Raw genomic sequence first — 22,014 nt, 5'->3', positions numbered from 1 at the left:
TTTCTTATCTGTGATTTTTCAGCATCTTCCTATCCTATTACAAATATTAAAAATATTTTAAAAATTTATGATTCAAATATTAAGGCATTTGCCCAATTAAAGTCTTTCAATACTTCTACTATTCTCAGTAATTCAAAAGGACTGCAGATAAAGGTTCTGCAGCAACTTTTGTAAGTTCTTTTAGAACCTATTTTTGGCCTTAGGAGTTTGATTGATATTCATTCCTTGCTTTCCAGTACATAATGTATAAATTGAAAGTGTCTTGCACCCCAAAGATAACCACTATTATCAGTTCATTTGTATAAACATTTATAGTTTTTAATCTATAAATGTAAATAAATAAATTTTTTATCAAGAAGGAGCCACACATCCTGTTCTGCCACTGGATTTTTTTTTTTTAAGATTTCCATTATTTATTTATTTGTTTATTTATTTATTTTTTAAAAACAAATTTTAACTCTTAGAGCAACTTGCATTCTCAGCAAAATTGAGCTGAAGGTACAGGAATTTCCAGTAAACCCCCTGCCCCAACACATGCACAGCCTGCCCTTTATCAGTTTCAACATCCCTCACCAAGGTGCTCCACTTGTTTCAATTGACATTGACATAATATTGTCACCTAAAGCATAGTTTACATTTAAGTTCATTCTTGGTTTATTATAATCCGTGGGTTTGGACAAATTTATTATGAGATGTATCCACCATAATAGTATCAGAAAACATAATTTTACTTCCCTAAAAATTCTATAGAAGGTAGTCTTTTCAGATTGACTTGTTTAATTTAGCAATATACATATAAGTTTCCTACATATTTTTTCATGGTTTGATAGCTCATTTCTTTTTAGAGCTGAGTAGTATTCCTCTGTCAACTGTGTTTAGACTATTGATTTTGTGTGTGTGTGTGTGTGTGTGTGTGTGTGTGTGTGTGTGTGGTGCTGGAGATTGAGCCCAGGGCCTCCTGCATGCTTCCACAAGCTCTACCACCGAGCTACATCCTCAATACTATCTTTTGCATTTTTAATAGTAACAATCCTAATAGGTGATATTTCGTTGTGATTTTGATTTGCATTTTCTTAATAACTTGTGACTTTGAGCATTCTTTTGTATACCTATTGGCCATATTTATGTGTTTTTTTGGAGAAGTGTCTCTCAAGTCCTTTGTACATTTGTAATTGGATTGTTTTTTGCTGTTGAAATTCCTGTATAAATTTTAAGCTGTATAAGATGTATAAATTCCTTATATATTTTAGACATTAACCCCTTATCTGATATATAGTTTACAAATATTTTCTCCCATTTTGTAGGTTGTCCTCAATTTTATTAGTTTCCTTTGCTTTAGATAGTTGGTAAAATCAGTTCCGGGGTCCATACAGTTCACATATTGCTTATAAGTCCCTTGATCCTCTTTTAACCTATTTGTTCCATTCATTTTCTTTTCTTTTTAAAAATTTTTTTTAGTTGTAGATGGACATGATACATTTATTATGTTTATTTTTATGTGGTGCCGCGGATTGAACCCAGTGCCTCATGTATGCTAGGCAAATGCTCTATCACTGAGCCACAACCCCGGCCCCTGTTCCATTCGTTTTCTTCCTTTAGTTGATTTATTAAGAAATGGGGGGGGGGGTCTGGGGATGTAGCTCAGTTGTAGAATGTTTGCTTAGTGTGCACAAGGCCCTTGGTATAATTTCTAGCACCACAAAAAAATAGAAAGTGGGGGGGAAAGTGGAATCATTTACATCATAGAATCCCATGGGGTCATTTAGGACATTCCTGTGGGAGTTAGATCTAGAGTTTGACCAGATTTAGTTTCTGTCTTTTAACTAGGATACTTCATTGGTGGTAGTATGTACTCCTTTTTCATTATATCACTTGGCTCATAATGTTTGGTTCTTACAGCAATATAAGTGACAGTATACATGATTAGGCCAAAGACAGTTTGCAGTGACTCATGCCACACTGTATACTTAAGAGTCACTCTTCTCCTTGATCCTTGATATTTTGTTATCACATCATATTTACAATGTCTGGTAATGACTTCCTTTCTATTTGGAACTATATAGATGTCATGACTACATCTGACCCCCTATAGTCATATATATGGCTATATTTGACCACTACCTCATCCTAAGGCCTAAATCACTTAAACACTTTTACAGGCATAGAAAAATGTGAAGGTCGAGCTTAAGATTATCTCCTTAGAAGAACTATGCCATAGGATTATATATGCTCATTGAAGAAAGTTTAAAACTGAAAATTATCTTATGGAATGTATCATCAGATATCTCACAAGAAAATGGTCTCATATGAAAATAACAATGAAAGTTCCAATAAATTGTCACTATTCAGTTGACTGTGGTGGCACATGCTGTAATTCCAGCAATTTGGGAGGGTGAGGCAGGAGGATTAAAAGTTCAAGACTAGCTTTAGCAATTTATCCAGGCCCGAGGCAACTCAGTGAGACCCTATCTCAAAATAAAAGATAAAAGGGGCTGGGAATGTGGCTCAGCATTAAGAACCCCTAGATTCAACCTTGGTACTCCCCCCCCAAAAAAAAAAAACTTCAAAATGTCACCATTCAGATGTTAATAATTCAGAAAATATACACTGGTACTAGTGGCAAAAATTTTTATCATTGATGAATTTAAGGTGATCAAAACAGGTGCTGGTTAACCTTAGACGTGGCAGTAAAGCATACATTAAAACATGAATGTACACATTAAAGTCTACATTACTCCCTTGCTGATTAATCTGTGTAGATGCAATCTATAGCAGTCCACAGAACAAAGTAATGAATTTACAGACATATTCACTCAACAGGAACCCAAAGTTGGATTTCCTATATTGGGTTTGGTATTATTCTCATCTCAACATGAGATAAAACACCGAGAATTAATAAGTCTTGCCTCTAGATGTTCCCATTCCATTCTTCTAACATGGTTTTGAATATGAGCACCACACATTAAGGTAATCTTTTTTGTAATCGAGGTTTGTTGGGGTTGGCAAATCATTATTCCTCTATTTCCTAGTATTCTTAAAAATGATTTGAAGTCTGTCCTTCTAGACCACTTCTTAATAATTAGTCACACTTTGCCTATCTAGACTCTAGTATTTTCCAAACAGAAGTTATTGTATTTAATGTTTATTTTTCCATGCTAGGGGTGGAATCCAGGGCTTCACATGTACCAAGCAAGTATCCTACCATTGAGCCACACCCCCAGCCTGTGTTTAATATAGAAGAACCATGAAAAAAAGCACTGTGCTTGAATAAGTTCTTGAGTTAAAGGTTTCTTCCTGTTCTCTAATACCCTTGAGTTCTTTATAGGATTTCGGGGGTTGGGAAAGAGGGTTGTTCTGATGATAATATTACCAAAACTAGCATATTTTTGATAATTTAAATGAGACCTTATAGTAGATTGTCTTACATCAGGACAGCATAAATTGCTCTATATTTTTTCTTTTTTTTTAAATTTGTTTTAATTAGTTACACATGACAGTACAATGATATTGACATATCATACATTTGAATCAGATGGGATATAATTTCTCATTTTTCTGAGTGTACAGGTTGCAGAATTACATTGGTCATGCAGTCACGTATATACCCAAAGCATCAAATTCTCTATATTACAGTGTTTCTAATTCATCTATGTTCTAGAAAAAGGAAAAAAAATGAATTTACTGCTGCAGGTTTTTCTCTCCATGTGTCACTAAGTGCCTTGTACTTGTATAGCAAAGAGAATATTTTTTACATCCTACTAACAGTAGATTTTTTTGTAGTGAACATTTTTTTGTATTTTTATTTATGCCTCATAAAAATATAACAATGCTCAGTTGTATACCTTGAATCTTCAGTTAGAAGAGAATAATAAAGTTAATTCAGTGGCAAGATAAATAAATAAGACCTTATAAATAAATTCTACTACACAGATTCAGGACTATGTTTGCATTTGTGTTTATAACCAAAATGGTTTTGCATGATCCTCCAAATTATGGTATTGATACTTTGATATGTTGGTAGGCATGTCTGGCTGCTGTTAATTTACAATGCCCTGTATTAGAATAACATGTGTTTTACTGGAGAGAAGAAAGGAAAGGGAGTTGTTTAATGGGCAGGGAGTTTCAGTTTTGCATCGTGAAAACTTTTGGGGATTGGATAAATTACAGTATAATACATTTAACACTGCTGAACTATATACTTAGAAATGGTTAATATTTTATGTTATATATTTTTTACCACAAAATTGCCTAAATATTACTACACAAATAATATCCGGTAATTATGAAAAATAAAACCCAGAAAACACAGACAAGTAAAACAGAAAATAAAAAATCACCTGCAATCCAACCAGTGAAGGTGAAATTTTTGTTGCATAAACACATGATTACATATTTTTTCACACTGGGTGTGCTATTTTATAAACCGATTTAAAAAATAGTTTATTCTATTTTTAATCATGTTTTAGGTTCTGTGTTCTTCATAAAAAATACAGAGGAGTACATATTTCACATGTCTATAAACTCTGAAAACTTCAAACAGAAGTAAAGCTGCACTTTTAGGGATGTATGTCCCTCTATTGATGCTGCCCCTTGTAGGCCATGTGTGTCCTCAGGAGAATGAAAATATATTGTACTCTTGATGTGCTGGCTGGCTCTGCTGGAATATTTCCATGGTTTCTTTTGTATATGGCCAGGATACAGAGGCTCTGGCAACTTTGAGAACTGGTGAGTCTATCTGTCACATGTCTATCTACTGGAATGAGGTAAGCATGCATCCAGGCAGGGTTAACTATTAAGTTGTTGGGATGAAAGGTCAGGATACCTGCCTTTATTTGGAAGATCGGGACATCAGAATGGGAAATAACACATTGCCGCTTCTCATCTGCCTTCTCTGAGGAAAACAAGAAACAAGAGTAGTCAGTGAGAAGTTTTCACTCCAGAAGTACTCCAGGGATCATGGTGGAAAACTTCTGCAACTCTACTTTTTGGGTGAGAAATCACATTTATCCTGTTTACTTTCTTAAACTTAGAACAAGTGATACATTATGTGAGAGTGGCCACCAAAAAGAACCAGAAAAGTCATAAGTGCAGTTGATCTAAAACTCAGATTTTTTAAAAGCCTGATATTCATAATATCTCTAGAAGATATATCATTTAGGAAAGGTAATATGATTTATTCTTTTTAACAAATGCTTATTGTGTCCCAGACTCGTTTTTTGTTTTTTGGACAAGTTAACTGCGGAGAAATAGAGAAAAAAATTCCAATTTCTTCAGCATTAGGAATGGGAATTGTTGTTTACTTTGTGGGGTAGAGGGTCCTCAATTGAGTCTTGTTGAGATATGTTAGTGATGAAATGATAATATGTTCTAGATGAAATGGCAACTAGTAGTATGGACTAGAAACTGAGACCAGGGATGCAAATTTGGGCAATATGAGAACTGTGATAACTTATGAACCATTAGAATTGGACAATCTTGTTTTTAGAGATGGGAAGAAAGAAACAGCACTGATGGAGAGGTCAGGTATTTAGAGAATGAACAAGCATAGTTTCCATCATGGAACCACAGAAAGCAGAGAGTTTCCAAACAGAGAATAATCAACAGTACCAAATGGCTTAGTATAACAGAAAATGAGAAAGGACCTTGGACCTAGTGATTTTGTCATCTGAAAATCCTGGAGTCAATTAGGGTGATTGACATAGTTTAAATATCTTAGAGGAATCTTCAGAATTCTGAAGGTGGATGACAACATTGCATAGAGATCATAGGAGCAGGAATGAGATAGTAAAGCACATGAGCAGCTCTTCATATGGTAGGAATAAGCTGGGCCCCAAAGCCCTCAAGGCCAGGACAGGATACCATTGGAAGGTGGGGCTTAATAGGCCCCACTATCTTGACAGGCCATCTCTTGAAAATTCTAAGAATAAGAATTATCTGCCAAATCATCTTATCAAGGCACTACCAATAGTCATACGAAAAAAATTTAAAAAAATATTTACAGGAAGAGACTCAGATATAAGACCTGATGTTGTACCTCCACAAGACACTTTATTACAGAATGCAGAGACTAGTACAAAAGTTGCTGGCAAAGTGAGTTTCTGTCCAATAGTGCCATTGTCCTTCCTGTGCTGAAATTGGCCAGGAATGCTTGGTTTTGATATAAGCCTTCTGAGCTATTGTAAATCAAATGTCAGTATGACTAAGCATTCTGCCTATCTGATGTCTGCATGTTTGACCATTTGTCAGTGAGTTCAACTAGGGCTAGAAACTAAATAAGAAAACACTTTTATACCCAGGGATCTATTCTCCCCTTTGGATTAAGGAATAGTCCCTCTTCTTCCTATAATTTGTCAAATGTTGTGTTGAGTTTTACTCAGAATAGCTATTATAGAAATTCAAAAGAAAATAGGTTTTTAGAGTTTGGGTTGACTAGAAAACTCAGTAAATGTCATTAAATGGTGAATTTGTATCAATCGGGATAAACAGGAAAATACAAGATAGTTAAAGGGTAAAGCTGAATATGAATATGGGGTTGAAATAAAATTGTTTGGAAGCAAGTGTTTGCGGGGAAGGGCTTGTCTTCAAAAGTGCATGTATCCAATAACCTTCCCTTTTGGTCCTCCCCAGAATTCCTCATTCCTGGAAAGTCCGGAGGCAGACCTGCCGCTATGTTTTGAACAAACTGTTCTGGTGTGGATTCCTTTGGGTTTCCTTTGGCTCCTGGCCCCATGGCAACTTCTCCATGTATATAAATCTAGGACCAAGAGATCTCCTATAACCAAATTCTACCTTGCTAAGCAGGTACAGTAACCCACTATTTTCAACTCTAAAAACAGAATAGAGACATCTTCTAAGGGTCCTCTTCCCTGGCATGCGTGCGGCTCAGGTTCGATCCTCAGCACCACATACAAAAACAACAACAACAACAAAAAAAAAAACAAAGATGTTGTGTCCGCCGAAATCTAAAAAAATAATAATAATAATAATTCTCTCTCCCCGCCCCCACCTCTTTAAAAAAAAAAAAAGATTTTCCAGGTGCTTCTGTCTCAGGTACAGTCATCCTCTGGGTGTAACCTATGTCTCACTGGCCTCTTGTCATATTTCTTAGTCAAAGTAGCTTTGATTTTTGCATAAAATTAGTGATTCTTCATTCTTGTGGGTATTAGGCTCCCTAAAAACAAATGACAAGTAGTGGGACAGTCAAATTGTTATTCTCCTTTTGGTACTTGAGAAGTGAACACTAGATCATCTGTCTTTAAGCTGTTCTAATAAATCAGGAGACTATAATTCAGTTTCACCTACCATGAGGTGAGAATGAACCACCGGCTATGACTTCTGTACCATACAGGCAATCCAACCATCACTCATTCACAAAACTTGGATTTGAAATAGATTTTCCATTTTCCCAGAGTATTCCATGAATCAGGATGATCATTCACAGTGGAAAGAGGAAGGCTTAGTGTGCCTGGTAACAAGCCTGAGTAGGGAAATAATGCAAAGGACAGGAGCTATGCTAGAGAGTCCAGGACTAAGTCAGGAAGGGATCTTACAGAGCTAAGGCCTTCAACTAAAGTTGTGAAGTTACTTCATAAAATCTACCATCTGCTTCCTTTTGTTAGTTTTTTTTTCTACCTGTATTAATCTTTAAACAGTTTTTTAGACAGGGCAAATTTGATTCTGTTGTTCTATGAACATACGTAGACCTTCAGTAACCAGAAACTTGAAAGGAAGGTAGGATTCACATTAAAACCAGGGTGGGCTGGTAGTGGGTTTTGTCAGTCTCTGTCTATGAGAGCTTGGTGTAGCATCACTGTCTCCTTGTTGGCCCAAGTACAGAACCCAGAATATATTGAACATTCAGGTTGAATTCAAAACTTGTTGAAAGTTGATATTAAATGCACCTGGGAGCAGGAGCTGAGTCAGGACTGTGTTAAACTTTAGAGTTTAACATTCTGAACATTGAAAAACATGCCTCAGCACCCTTGGAAATAGAACTTGCGATTACAGTCAATCAATTGAGTGGTTTTCTATCATTTTTCTGGAGCTTTCAAGAAGAGGCTGGGTAATGAGCAAACCAGTACCTCACCTTAATAAAATTTATTAGTTCATTTTTAAAGAATACATACCATACAATTCTCACATTTAAATAATTCAATTTTTTAAGTATGGTCACAGATATACACAAGTATCACCACAGTCAATTTTAGAACATTTTTAGTCCTTCAAAAAGAAATCCATTAGCCCTTATCTCCTCCTCCCACTTAGCCTTAAACAACCACTAATCTACTTTGTATCTCTAAAGATTTCCTCATTCTACATATTTCATATGAATGGTCTATTATAATTGACTTCTTTCACTCAACAGATGTCATCAAAGTTCACCCTTTTTACTGTAGCATGTATCAATACTTTATTTCTTTTATGGCTGAAAATTATTCCATTTTATATACCCCATTGTTTAAGCACAATTTCTACAGAGAAAATAAAAAGCAATGTCTTAACCTTTTTTTTTCTAGTTATAATAACCCACCCTAACTCACAGTCTCAGGAAATCCATTTATAATTAATGTTTTAATTTTCATCCTCTACTCTGAGTGTGACAAGCATACATTAGTTTATTCTTAAAATGTTCAAATGATTGATTTTGCCTCTGAAATAATTTGAAGTGTAGTTCCTCATAAAGTAAATTCTTCTATGAGAACTTTCTCCTAGGCTCAGTCTTCAACTTGGGTTCCCCCCACCTTTTTTTTTGTTCTTCTCAGCTTCCTCTCCTACCTGCCTTTTTTTTTTTTTTTCTCTCTGACTCTCCTGAATTGATATTGCAGTTGTTTGGTCATTAGTGTGTTGTTTATCTCAACTAGAATTAGTCATCTTGCTTGACCTACCTGTAAGTGACTCTCCCAGTTGGTTTGCTTAAAGGTACATCCTAAGTATGGGACCCAGAACACAATAGGTAATTGAATGTAAAAATGAATAATGGCAGCTGTGGAAGTTCTGAGGTCAAGAGCAAGATGTGCAGCAAAAAATGGACTTGATGTTGAGCCAGTGAGATCTGAGAATCATCTTCAAGTATTTGCAGAAGCATTACATAGAAGATTGTCTAACTTGTTCTGAAAAGTTTCAGAAAGCAGGACCAAGATAAATGAGAGGGGTTTGTTCTAGGGAAGTAGATTTTGACTAAATATCCTAAAGCTTTTCCTTGTCTTTTCTTTTTTGGTACTAGGGATTGAACCCAGAGATGCTTAACCACATTCCCAGCTCTTTTTTGGGAGGTGGGGAGAATACTGAGGATTGAATTCAGGGGCACTTACCACTGAGCCACATTCTCAGCCCTATTTTGTATTTTATTTAGAGACAGGGTCTCACTGAGTTGCTTAGTGCCTTTGCTTTTGCAGAGGCTGATTTTGAACTTTCCATCCTCCTGCCTCAGCTTCCCAAACTGCTGGGATTATAAGCATGTAACACTGCGCCCGGCTCCCAAAACTTTTTCTAATAAAAATAATTGATAATAGAATGGGCAGCTGAGGGATATAGTCCCTGAAAATATTGAAGCTGAAGTTACACATTGTCTGCTAGGGAAGTGGTGAAAGTAGATACTCTCTGTAATGAGTAGAAGATTCAACCAGAGTGATTTTTCATTCATAAAACACTGGGAGAAGGACTACCTTGCAGAGATGGAGAGATATCAAATATGGTAAACAATACTCCCTTCTTTTTAGATACCAATAGAATTGTATCTCCTTAGAAAATTGAGTTTAGATATCATGCATGGTAGCACACACCTGTAATCCCATGTACTTGGGAGCCTGAGTCAGGAGGATCAAAATTTTGAGGCTAGCATGGGCAACTTAGTTTGTCCCTGTCTCAAAAATAAAAAGGGTTGGGCATGTAGCTCAGTGGTAGAGCACTTGCCTAGTGTGGGTGAGGCCTTGGGTTCAGTCCACAGTGCTGAAAGGAAAAAAACAAAAAGTTGAGTTTAGTAAACTCTTTAGTTGAAGCTCCTCTAATAAATCAAAGATCAAGGGCAAAGAGTAGAAAGAACTTGGTAAATCATTAAACAACCATAATATTTCTTGTTCCTAATCAATACAATTGTGCATATGTTTCTGATAATGAAAATAATGGGTGGTTGTTATAGAAAATTTGGAAATAGGAAGAAAATTAAATCCATTGATAATTGTATCACTCTGCTATACTCCTACTAAGGTGTGAAGGTATGTTTCCTTTCATTCTCTTTAACAAACAAACAAAACAACACTAGCAAAAGTCTCTTCCTTACCCCCATCCCTGACTTCCCAGTCTCATTCTCTAGAGGCCATTTTAGTTATTTTTAGTGATTACCTCTATATCTGCAAATTATGTGTTTATTCCTATATTTTTGATCTCCCAAGTTAAAAAAAAAAAAAAAAGATCTATTTCTGCCGTCTCTGAAAGGTAAGGACGAGAAATTTGGCTTCCCTTTCCTCTTTTTTTTTTTCTTTTCAACCTTTTTATTTTGATTTTTTTTCAGTTCTTCTGTTTGTTATCTTTATACATAAAAATACTGTTATTAGTTTTAAATTCTACATCTCAGTGCCTCTTTGTCTAACATAAGAGAATTAGTGTCCTCAAATTTCTTGGATCCCAGGCTGGGATCATGGCTCAGTGGTAGAGTGTTCGCCTAGCATGCACGAGGCACTGGGTTCGATCCTCAGCACCACATAAATGTAAAATGATGATATTGTGTCCACCTAAAACTAAAAAATACATATTTTTTTAAAAAAAAATTTCTTGGATCCCTTTTATAGAATATTTTCAAATAAAATTTTCAGAAAGAGTGACAGTAAATTAAGTCGCTAAGTCCTTACTTTCTAGGTGCTAGTATTATTTTTTTTTGTTTTCACTAAGAGCATATTGCTACAATGTTCCCCAACATCCTCTGTTACTGAGTTAGAATTCTCATTCCTGTTATCCTTGCTAGAAGCTTTTATGCACTTTATTCTTCATGTCTTAAAATTTCATGAGCATCTGTCTTCATGTATGTTTGTTTGTTTGTTTGTTTTTTCCATTCAGTAAACCTGAAACCTGAAGACCTGTCTTTTCTTTCCCTTCTTTTCTTTTTCTTTTTTCCTGGGGGATATTGCCCAGTCTGGTCTTGAATCACAATACTCCTGTCATAGCCTCCTGAATTATGGGGGAAATGAGGGCAGAGCCACCTTGCCTGGCTCATGTCTTATCTCTGAGAAATGTTCATATTTTACTCCTTTCATTTCTTCTCCTTTTGAAATTCTGTTTCTCTAGAACTTCTTTTAGCTAGATGTTGAGTTCTCTGAATTGATCTTCCTTCTCAATTGTACCCCCCAACTATTTTTCCTTTTCCCCTTCAGATTTCCTCAATATTTTCTTCCAGTTATCCTAAAGAACATTTTTTATAGCAATTATGAATAAACAAGAATTGTTAACTACACTGGTGCAGTGGCACATGCCTGTAATCCTAGAGACTTGAGAGGCTGACATGGGATCACAAGTTCAAGGTCAGCCTCAGCAATTTAGGGAGACCCTAAACAATTTACCAAGATCCTATCACAAAATTAAAAATAAAAAGGGCGGGCAATGTAGCTCAGTGGCAAAGCACCCTTTGATTTAATCCCCAGTGCCAAAAAATATTAACTTCTGAATATACCTTTAAAAAAAAAGACACCTCTTTCTGGATGCAGTGTCTTCTCAAATTGTAGGAGGAAAAAAAATAAAATCTCTCTTAGAATATTAATTTAAAATATATTAAATTCTCTTCTGTTCACTTATCATGTTTGTTTTATCCCAGAATTGATTGTTCTATTTAATCATTTTGGCTGTCTTTGCTAGTACTGGATTTTTCTAAACTTCCTAGGAATTTAGTTCTGTATGTGTTTTAACAAAAAAGGCCAAGTTATTTAACACAGATGTTCAGAGTGAGTCCCTCTGTCATTATCCAAGTTGGGGGTACCCTGCTTACCCTTCTCCATTTATATTCTCGTTACTATTATGAATTTATTTCCTGGGTACTATTTCACTATCATTTTAATTAGATGAGAAGGGTTGAGAGATAAATAAATGTACTAAATGAGTCATTTTGAGCTGGTAGCTTTCCCCAAATTAGTGATCTGAGAGAGAACAAGGAGGAAGAAGCCCACTGCTTTTTATGGTCTGAGTCTTAAAAGTCATACTTCCACCATTTGCTATCATTAGAAATAGTCACTGAGTCCAGCCCACTCTAAAGGGAAGGGGAACTGAGCTCTACATTGTGAAGGGAGGAGTATGAAAAATTTGTGGACATATTTTAAAGTCATCACCCTCAGAATTACTCAGAAACGTTCATCATGGCAAGCTTTGAACTTTATTTCATTACTTAAACTATATGAATTCATTCACTTCAGAAATATATATTGTGTTATCTATACCACTATAAATATGTACCACTACATACCATTTTTTTTTCTCTATCCATTACTAGAAATCCTTCGGTATTAAGAGTCTTACAAAGAATGACATGCTCTTATGTTAAGCAAAATAAGCCAGACTCAGAAAATTAAGGTTCTTATGTTTTCTCTCATATGTGGAAGTTAGAGAGAAAAATTGGGGGAAAGGCAGGGGGGATGTCTCATAAAAAATAGAAGGGAAACCAGTAGAATAGAGGAAGGGGTTGGTGAAGGGAGGAGGAGTGTGAAAGAAGAGGCACTGAGGAATGAAATCTGCAGAATTATGTAATATACATGTATGAATATGTAAGAGTGAATCCTGTTATTAGGTATTGCACCAATAAAAAAAAGAAGAAGAAATCTAAAAAGAAGAAGAATAACTTGCTCCTAACAATGATTTTTTCCCTTCTCAGGTGCTTGTTGGGTTTCTTTTTATTTTAGCAGCCATAGAGTTGGCCCTTGTACTCACAGAAGACTCTGGAGAAGCTACAATCCCTCCTGTTAGATATACCAATCCAATCCTCTACCTGTGCACATGGGTAAGACCCATCGCCACTTCCACCCTGTTTAATCTTCTCTCTACCCATAAACATCTAGCTGAAGTATATTCTTTGGGGATGAAATTAAGACCAATTTTATCTATCTTTTTCAAGGCTCTATAGTGAAGCTCAGATTCGTTGTAATAGGGTAAAACAAACTTTAACTTTTCCTCTTCTTTTGTACACTAATTTATAGAGCTTTCTTCAACCTTATGCCTTCTTGCTATCTAAGTGTCACAGATGATGTCTAAGTTTCTTGATGTGAAAGAATTTTTAAATGTTGTAAATGTTATTTTAAATTGATTGGTGACTAATCACTAAGTCTAGAGCTATTGTGTAAATTTGATATCAGAAACATATCTGTCCTGCAGGTAAGTCTTTAGGGGGTCTGTACACTGTTTAAAAATAATTGAATTAGTTGCTTTCATTTTAAAAGAGGAGGATGACACATCATTATTTGTATTTGCAAGCTTTCTTGAAAAATCAAAATGTCTGATTAACCATGGACCTGCATTCCCACAGAGCAGCAGTCCGCTGAGACTGAGAAGCATTTGCCTCCTTTAGACTGTGCTTGGCACAGCTTCCTGCTTCTCTTGCCTGGCCTTTACTCAGAAATATGATCTTCCAGGCCTCTCCAAGCATTTTTATTGGCTATCACTGTTACAGAACAAGCAAAGAAGGGTCTAGACACTAGTGTACTGAAGCTCACACAAACTGAGCTGATTGTGTGTATCTCTTTTTAAACCTGCATTTAGTGATATTATGTTGGAATTTGGAATCTACCATAGTGAGAGTATTTACACCATGAAAATTGGCAAATACTACAAATCCTGGCACTTTTTTCCTCAAAAATTCTGATTTACTAACAAATAGCACCAGGTCTATGGTACCAATATATCTAAGTCAAATGATGATACAAGGCAAGGATTTAGGTTTTAAAAAATGTCAAGATCATTGTATTGTCATGAGCAACTAATAAAAAAAACTACTTGTTCAATCCAATATCAGAAAATCAAGACACAGACAACTTGTACCTATTTATCAGAATTTGCCTGCTTGACTTGACTGCTACCTGATATTCATTTTTTTTTTCTCTTTAAAAGGTTACTAAACCTCCACTAAAATGCAGATAGTGACCTTCTGCTTTTCTGGCTTACTTCCCACCCAAGTGTGGTGAATAGAGATTAGGCTCTAGAAAGGAATTGGTATTAGGGAGGAAACAATTTGGCATTTGTGTGCTGTCTGCCTGGCCAGACTAGGTTCACCAATCCCCCTTTTCCCCATGTTTTCTGACATCCTTCTCCCTTCCTGCCCTTGGTTAATGACATTATTCTTCACAACGTTATGTGAATCTCTCTAGCTCCTGGTTTTGCTGATCCAAGACAGCAGGCAATGGTGTATACAGAAGAACTCTTGGTTCCTGTCCCTATTCTGGATTCTCTCAATACTCTGTGGCACTTTCCAATTTCAGACTCTGATTCGGGCACTCTTGCAGGTAAGGGGAAAAGAGAGGGTGACATGAAGAGGTACTGCTGGGTGACTTCTAAGTCAGAGTAAGTGACATCAAGAAGTTTGACTCCAAGACAGAATTGTATTATGGAGATATGATAATAGGCTTTAACTATAGCTTTGATATTTTATGGGCTAGTCTTAATGTGTAAAAAAGGCTCATTTTCTTTTCTTTTTTTTTCTTTTTAACCCCACAGGACAGCAATTCCAATCTGGCCTATTCCTGCCTGTTCTTCATCTCATATGGATTCCAGATCTTGATCCTGATCCTTTATGCATTTTCAGAAAAAAGTGACTCATCAAATGTGAGACTCTAAATATTCCCATTTCATATATTCTTTAATTGGAGGATATCTTAACAAATAACACTTTAAGATACCTAGGTATCATAGAGATTCCATGAGCCCAGAATAAGATACTGGTTGAGCATCCCTAGTCTGAAAATCTGAAATCAATAAATGTTCCCAATCTGAAAAATTCAGAAAGTCTGTGCATTATTGTACAACCTGAAAATCTTCAAAATCAGAAATATTCCTGATCCCAAGCATTTTGGATAAGGGATGCTCAACTTATAATATAGAATATTTTATACCTAAGGAAATAGGGATGAACATATTGAAATACTGACTTTTATATTCACCCATCAATCTTTAACATAGGCAATTAATTTATACATCTATGACAGAAAATCTGATTACCATTCCATTAGTAGTTATCTTAGGATCTCCAAATTAGCATATTGACCAACTGACTTTAGCATTATATCTAGTTTCTCGCATATCATACCTAGAAAAATCAACTTCTGATTATGGAGTCCCATAAGTTCCTTTTTCCAATTGATTTACTTTTAAATTTTTTGTATTTTTCAGAATCCATCATCCACGGCTTCATTTCTGAGTAGCATTACCTTTAGTTGGTATGACAGGTAGGAAATGCCTGGAGTATGGGTTTTCTATGTTTCTACCCCTTCACTTTTCTGAAAGTGAAGGAAAGCTTAATTTAGAAAATCAAAAACGAAACAAAACATAACAAAAAAAAAATAAACAAAAACTCCTCCTGTGGCCTCCATTTATTTTCTACTTAGAGTCATAGGGTGTTAAAATTTATAAGTCATATGGCTGGGGATGTAGCTCAGTGTTAGAGCACTTGCCTGGCCTGCATGAGGCCCTAGGTTCCATCCCCAGCAACAACAATAACAAAAAAAAAGTAAGATTTACAGGTCAGTTTGATTCAGCCCCATTTATTAGGCAGATTAGCATGCTGAAGAGAGAGTGGGAGGGAATGCTCTTGGTAGCCTGGGAGTTCCACAGGAAAAGAGAAAAAAGCAGGTCAGGAAAGGGGAAATTTGGAGGCAAGCAGCATGGCCCAGGTTTGGAGGGTAAGGGATGAAATAGCTGGCCTGGCTGTCAGAGGATCTGGAACAAGTATCCCTGGCCTTTGTGGTTCCATGGACCCTTTTGGCAGACTGGTGGAGCCCATGAATCCCTTCTCAGATAATGTTTTAAATGCATAAGGTAAAAGACACAGGAATACAAAAGAAATAAACTACATCGAAGTATAGTTATCAAAATATTTTAAAAGCAAATTTGTGACATTTTAATACATGTGCTTTTATTTTTTTTTATTTATTTTTTTTTAAAGATAACATGGATTTATTTGTACATTTGATAATATTTATTTTTTAGCATTTGGCAGACACAACATCTTTGTTTGTATGTGGTGCTGAGGATCGAACCCGGGCCGCACGCATGCCAGGCGAGCGCGCTACCGCTTGAGCCACATCCCCAGCCCCTACATGTGCTTTTAAATCAATACATTAAATAACAAGATCTAGTGGTGGGTCTAATAATGACCTTAATGTTAAAGTAGTGATGAATATAAATTAGTCATGAAAACATTTTTGATGTCTCCTAGTGACAAAGCACCATGTTATACTCTTATTAGAAGGAAAAGCTGGATTTCAGTTAGAAGCTATTACAAAGAAAGATGTAATTTATTTTCTACCATGTTCTCAAAACCCAGTTTGGGGAGCCCTGAGCTAGAGAGATAGTATAGAGGCAGCCATGAGGCCCACTCTACTTTCTAAGGGCATTATGGAATCCCCTGAAGGAGATGCCAGAGTGCAGAGACACAGCCAGTATTAGAGGAGGAAGGGGTCAGAAGCAGAGGAAGGTGATGGATTTGGGATCTTAACAAAGTAGGGCCAATTCTTTTTCTCTTGTCTTGCTGTCTTTGAACACATTCTATTATCCCTGCACATTCTCTTTTCTGTTCTCCCTACTCCTGTGTCAACTTCAAATATCCAAGAGATGGGGATAGTGGAGCAGTGGAGAAGTCCCATTCTTTACCCCTATATCCCAGATCTGGCAAGCAGGTTTCAATAGAAGCAGCAGAGAGGGCACCTGTGATGCAGCCTATGGGGTCTCAGCCTTTGGGTCACTCTTGTTCCAGCATAGTTCTGAAAGGTTACAAGCAACCTTTGACACTTGAAGATGTCTGGGATATTGATGAAGGACTTAAAGTCAAGACAATAGTGAGCAGATTTGAAATATTCATGGCAAAAGAGCTGCAGAAAGCCAGGCGGGCCTTCCAGAAACGACAGCAGAAGAAATCCCAGCGGAACTCTGGAGCCACATTGCATGACTTGAACAAGAACCAGAGTCAAAGCCAAGATGTCCTTGTCCTGGTAACTTTCCCAAAAGTGTCTGAGTGAGTGTACTGTATGTTTCAGGCAAGAAGCGGTGTCATGGTGGTTATTGTCCTATGTTTTTCAGTACTTTGTACTTTTAAGTGTATTTTATATTATTGGTAGTATTCACAATACCAGTAACGATAGATACATGGAGGTATAATGTACTATTCTCTCTCCTTTTGAGTATGTGTAAAAAGGTCCACTAATTTTTTCCCCTAAATAATATCTTAGCCTTACAATATTTGTATCTTGATAGGAGTTATCATTAGCAGCTAATAAGAAGCCAGAATTGGGGACATGAGACCAAAGCACTGGAAAAAGAGGGTGTTAAATGAGTCATTATTGCCCCGGGTATTAGTTTTGTTGGGCTGCCATAACAAAGTACCCCAAAGTGAAGGCATTAAACAGTATAGGTTGATGGTGTAGCTCAGGGGTAGAGCACCTGCTTAGCATGCTGGATGCCCTGCACACAGAGAGACAAGTTTATTATCTCACAGATTAGGAGGCCAAAAGTGTGACATCAAGATATCAGCAGAATCATTCTCCCTCTGAAAACAGAGAGCCCTTCTTGCCTCTCCCTTCTTCTGGTTTTTGCCAGAAATCCTGGGCATTCCATGGCCTGTAGATGCATCATTCTATTCCCCACCTCTGGTATCACATGGCCACATTCTCCCTGTGTCTGTCTCTTCTCTTCTTATGAGGACACCAGTCATATTGGATTACAGCTCACCCTAATGACCTCATGTTAACTTGATTACACCAGCAAAGATCCCATTTCCAAATAAGAGCACGTTCTAAGTTGCTAAAGGTTAGGATTTCAACATATCTTTTGTTGGGGTGAGGGGGATACAATTCAATCCATAACATCTTCCAAAAACCATAAGCAAGGGAAAAAAAAACACCTAAGAATTCGAAAATGATATTATCATATCCATGTCCTTCCCTCGCAGGATTGCCCCTTAGGCCCTCTGTTTTTTGTTTTACAGTTGCCTGCTTTCCTAAACCAAAATAGATTACAATATCAATTAGAAATGGGAGAGAGGAACAGGAGGGGGCCAGCTGGGTGATGAAGAGTAAGTTAAGAGCTATACAAAGAAGGGAACAGGGCTCACAGGCACTGCTAGAAATCTGGAGCTGTTCAGGGCAGGAACAAGATCTTGTACTGCACAACTCTGTGGACTCTGATATTTGGTTCTGTATCCAGGAAGAAACTAAAAAGAAAAAAAAGAAGTCTGGGCCCACAGAAGACTTTCCCAAGTCCTGGCTAATTATAACTCTCTTCAAGACTTTCTGGATCATGCTCCTGAAATCATTCTTCCTGAAGCTAATACATGATATCTTCATATTTCTAAATCCTCAGCTGCTGAAGTGAGTCCCCAGGCCTTGGGTTATACTTTCAGGGTTACCTCTGCCACCCTCCCTTTTGCCTTTTGTGTAGGCAGGCAAGAGCTTTAATAATACTCTTTATTTATTTATTTATTTATGGCAGAATTGGGAGTGGACCCAGGGGCACTTTACTCCTGAGCTTTTTATTTTTTATTTTGAGGCAGGATCTTGCTAGTTGCCCAGGGTGGTCTGGAACTTGTGATCTTCCTGCCTCAGCTTCCTGTGTCACTAGGATAACAGGCCTGTATTGCTATGCCTGGTTAAATTCTCATTTTAAAAAATGCTCATAATTTTTTTCTCCTAACAGCTTTGAGTTCTTGTAGAGCACAAAGAATTTTTCAAGATTTAAGCTGATATATACATGTGTCTCTCTTTCTCATATACTCCACTACCACTTCATAGGAGGTCAGACACAGGTTAGGCCTCTTTGTTGTTCAACGGAACTGCTATGATCTGAGCCATGCCCAAAGGTGGACAGCACACCCAGGGGAGCAACTAACTTCATTTCTGCCCACAGCCACAGCCTTTCCTAAGAGTTTCAGACTAATAAGATAAACTTTGCTGTCTGGCATGATCTGGAATGGACCACCATAAGGGAAGCCCTTTTAACTCATTCTGGATATTGTCCTAATTTTTATGGTTTCATTGTCTAGAAATGATTAACTTGTCCCACAAGCTAACTTTTACCCAGGAGTGGGATAAGACAGGGCCAAAGCACTGGAGTGTCATTTACCTGGAGCATTTCAATAATTATCCATTCTCACAGCCATAGGTTATCAATCTTAAGCTCTTGCTAGCCATCTCCAGATAAAAGCAAGAACATTGGCAAGACTGTTCTTGGGTCTTCCAAAGGCATTGGATGATTCTGATCATTTTTGTTACCCAGGATATAAGAGTAGGGCAATTGGCTGTACATGAGGAGAGCGAGGAGCCTTTGGAGACCTAACTAATGGGCATAATTTCCTTGGTTTTGCTCTGGCAGATTGCTGATTTCCTTTGTAAGTGACCATAACATGTATGCATGGACCGGATATGTCTATGCCATCCTCTTGTTTGCTGTGACTCTCATCCAGTCTCTCTGCCTTCAGTCTTATTTTCAATTGTGCTTCATAATGGGGATGAGTGTACGGACAACAGTCATAGCTTCTGTGTATAAGAAGGTAAGCAGACTATGTCATGTATCATAAAAGACAATTCCCTTAGCCAACATGAGCATTTATTCCAAGATTAAGGAAACTTGATGGAGATGATAACTAATATCAATACTTGATTTTGATTAGCCATACAGACTCCTTTAAATGTTTCTTTGGAAATTGAATATGAAAAGTGTTTCTAGACATAGGGAGGTCAGCTTAGGAAGCTAGCAAGCTGCCTAGGATCTGCCTTTCAGCCTACAGGACTTAGATACTTGTGCCTCTCTTTCTGCATCTCTCTTGACAATGCTAAAATGCCTTGACAGAAAATGTAAAGGTGGGAAAGAAGCTGGTCATGATTCCTCTTGAACCTTGGTAGCCTAATATTTTAGAAATCTCTCTCTCTTTTTACTATACAATCAAGAATTCCAGCATGTTTGAAAGAATGTATTGTTGGATTAAGATGGCAGTAGAATTTTCTAGGAGTAGGATGGAGGTGGGCATCTAGGATCAGTCACAGCCCATATGCTGTTTCTGTGAGAATTAGAAGCTGGTTAATTCTCATGAGAAGATGCAGGCCACACCAGATGGTGCCTTTGTGAACATAGTATAAGCTAGTTTCAGTGCTCTGGTGTATTTGTGTAAAGCATCGTTGAGACAGACCTGTGGGTATTAGCCTTCTGAATTCTCTAACATGAGAGCAGGAAGCCCACATTATAAGATTCAGGCCTCTGAGTATTACCTATAAATTCCTAACAATTGTCAAGTCATTTTACTTCAGATATGTAAACTCTGCAGCTTTCCTCTCCATTCTAAAATCTCTGTCCTTCTTGGGAATGCTTGCAAACCTCAATATGAGAGTATAGCTGCAAATAACTTTGCTACTTCAAAAGTCTCCAAGGCTAGAATCAACACATGCTGATTTCCTCCCTCCATCCCATCCTTTCTTTCCTCCCTTTCTTTAGTATTTGATTCCCTACCGAGTGCACATAATATAGTATTGAAATGGACAGATGTAGTCCTTGTCCTCACAGGGTTTACCTCTAGTACAGAAATAGAAAAACAAATTGATTATAGTTCATTGTAATGAAGGTAATGAAAAAGGTAAGCACAGAATTTTTAGGAGTACACAGAAGAGGTATCTATCCTAAATTTTGGAGTCAGGGTAGTCTTCTCAGAAGTTGTATCTAAATTGACACCAAAGGATTAATAGGAGTGTTCTGGTCTAAGAAGTGTGTGAATAAGTGGGGTTGGGGAAAGGTGGAAATAAGAGGCAAGCATAGTCAAGAATGAGAGAATAGCATGTGTAAGATTTGGAGGCAAGGAGTCACTGTCCCTTGAAGAAGTTGTGTCCACATCCTTCCATTGTATTCTCATTTCCTGTGTTTCTACTTCTCCTCCCCAATATTCTGGGCCTTGCTCATGAATCCCAATTTTGATCTAAATTTATCTTTAGGCACTGACCTTATCCAACTTGGCCAGAAAGAAGTACCCCATTGGTGAAACAGTGAACCTGATGTCTGTGGATGCCCAGAAGCTCATGGATGTGTTCAACTACCTGCACTTGCTGTGGTCAACTGTTCTACAGATTGTCTTATCCATCTTCTTCTTATGGAGTGAATTGGGACCCTCAGTCTTAGCAGGTGTTGGGGTGATGGTTCTCCTCATCCCACTTAATGGATTTTTGGCCACCAAGAATAGGAGTATTCAGGTGAATAAACAGTCATCCCGGTGATGCTTTCTTTAAGTGTAAACATTTTTAGTTGCTCTAATTCTTTAAGGAGTTAGGACAAAGCAAAGCTAGTTCAAGACTTTCCATCATCCCGAATATACTTGGCTTTCTCTGTTTTCTCTTTTCATCTTCTGACCACTCTTAGGGTTTATATGGTTTTCGTTCATATTAGAGGGAAGAGCTTGACTCAAGAGGGAAAGGTGCCCTGGAGAACTGGCACATAACTCTTTTACCCTGCTCTGCTGGGCTATCCTCAGAACAGGGATTTCTGACTCTGTTTATCTATCATAGTGATAAAACCAACCACTTAGAGTAGTCACATGAGTGATCCCAACTCTTAAGTCCTGGCAATGACCCTGCTTCAACCAGGCAGGTGGGAGGGCTCCACATGGACAGTCCTTAGTTCTTCCAGGAATCACAGGCTTGGTGGGTTGACTTGATGGTGTTCATGACTTATTCCTTCATATGTTTTGCATTTATTTCATTACAAATAATAGTTTTAAAAATATTTGTTGCACATCTTCTTTTCTGAGAACACAGCAGCAAATAAGACAAGGTTCCTGCTCTTTTGAATCTTACATTCTGC

General features: G+C 37.2%; 1 protein-coding gene across 3 annotated transcripts in view; it reads left to right on the top strand.

Moving 5' to 3' along the window:
• Positions 1–22,014, top strand: part of Abcc2 (ATP binding cassette subfamily C member 2) — a 71,201-nt gene that overhangs the window by 16,042 nt on the left and 33,145 nt on the right. Inside the window, exons 1-11 of one of the 3 annotated variants that reach the window (XM_071611004.1) lie at positions 3,925–4,989; positions 6,628–6,801; positions 12,851–12,976; positions 14,337–14,471; positions 14,683–14,790; positions 15,355–15,410; positions 16,937–17,171; positions 18,382–18,545; positions 19,546–19,561; positions 19,652–19,723; positions 21,153–21,407. In XM_071611004.1, the coding sequence (XP_071467105.1) occupies positions 4,957–4,989; positions 6,628–6,801; positions 12,851–12,976; positions 14,337–14,471; positions 14,683–14,790; positions 15,355–15,410; positions 16,937–17,171; positions 18,382–18,545; positions 19,546–19,561; positions 19,652–19,723; positions 21,153–21,407 (1,374 nt within the window). In that variant the 5' untranslated portion in view covers positions 3,925–4,956. Of the gene's footprint in view, positions 1–3,924; positions 4,990–6,627; positions 6,802–12,850; positions 12,977–14,336; positions 14,472–14,682; positions 14,791–15,354; positions 15,411–16,936; positions 17,172–18,381; positions 18,546–19,545; positions 19,724–21,152; positions 21,408–22,014 lie in introns of those variants that run through there. The other 2 variants (XM_071611003.1, XM_071611005.1) reach the window with 2 other exon arrangements.

The sequence above is a fragment of the Marmota flaviventris genome, chromosome 4 (assembly GCF_047511675.1).
Source record: "Marmota flaviventris isolate mMarFla1 chromosome 4, mMarFla1.hap1, whole genome shotgun sequence".
Classification (NCBI taxonomy): domain Eukaryota; kingdom Metazoa; phylum Chordata; class Mammalia; order Rodentia; family Sciuridae; genus Marmota; species Marmota flaviventris.
The sequence above is the reverse complement of the archived record's forward strand: the minus strand, read 5'-3'. Positions and strand labels throughout refer to the sequence as shown.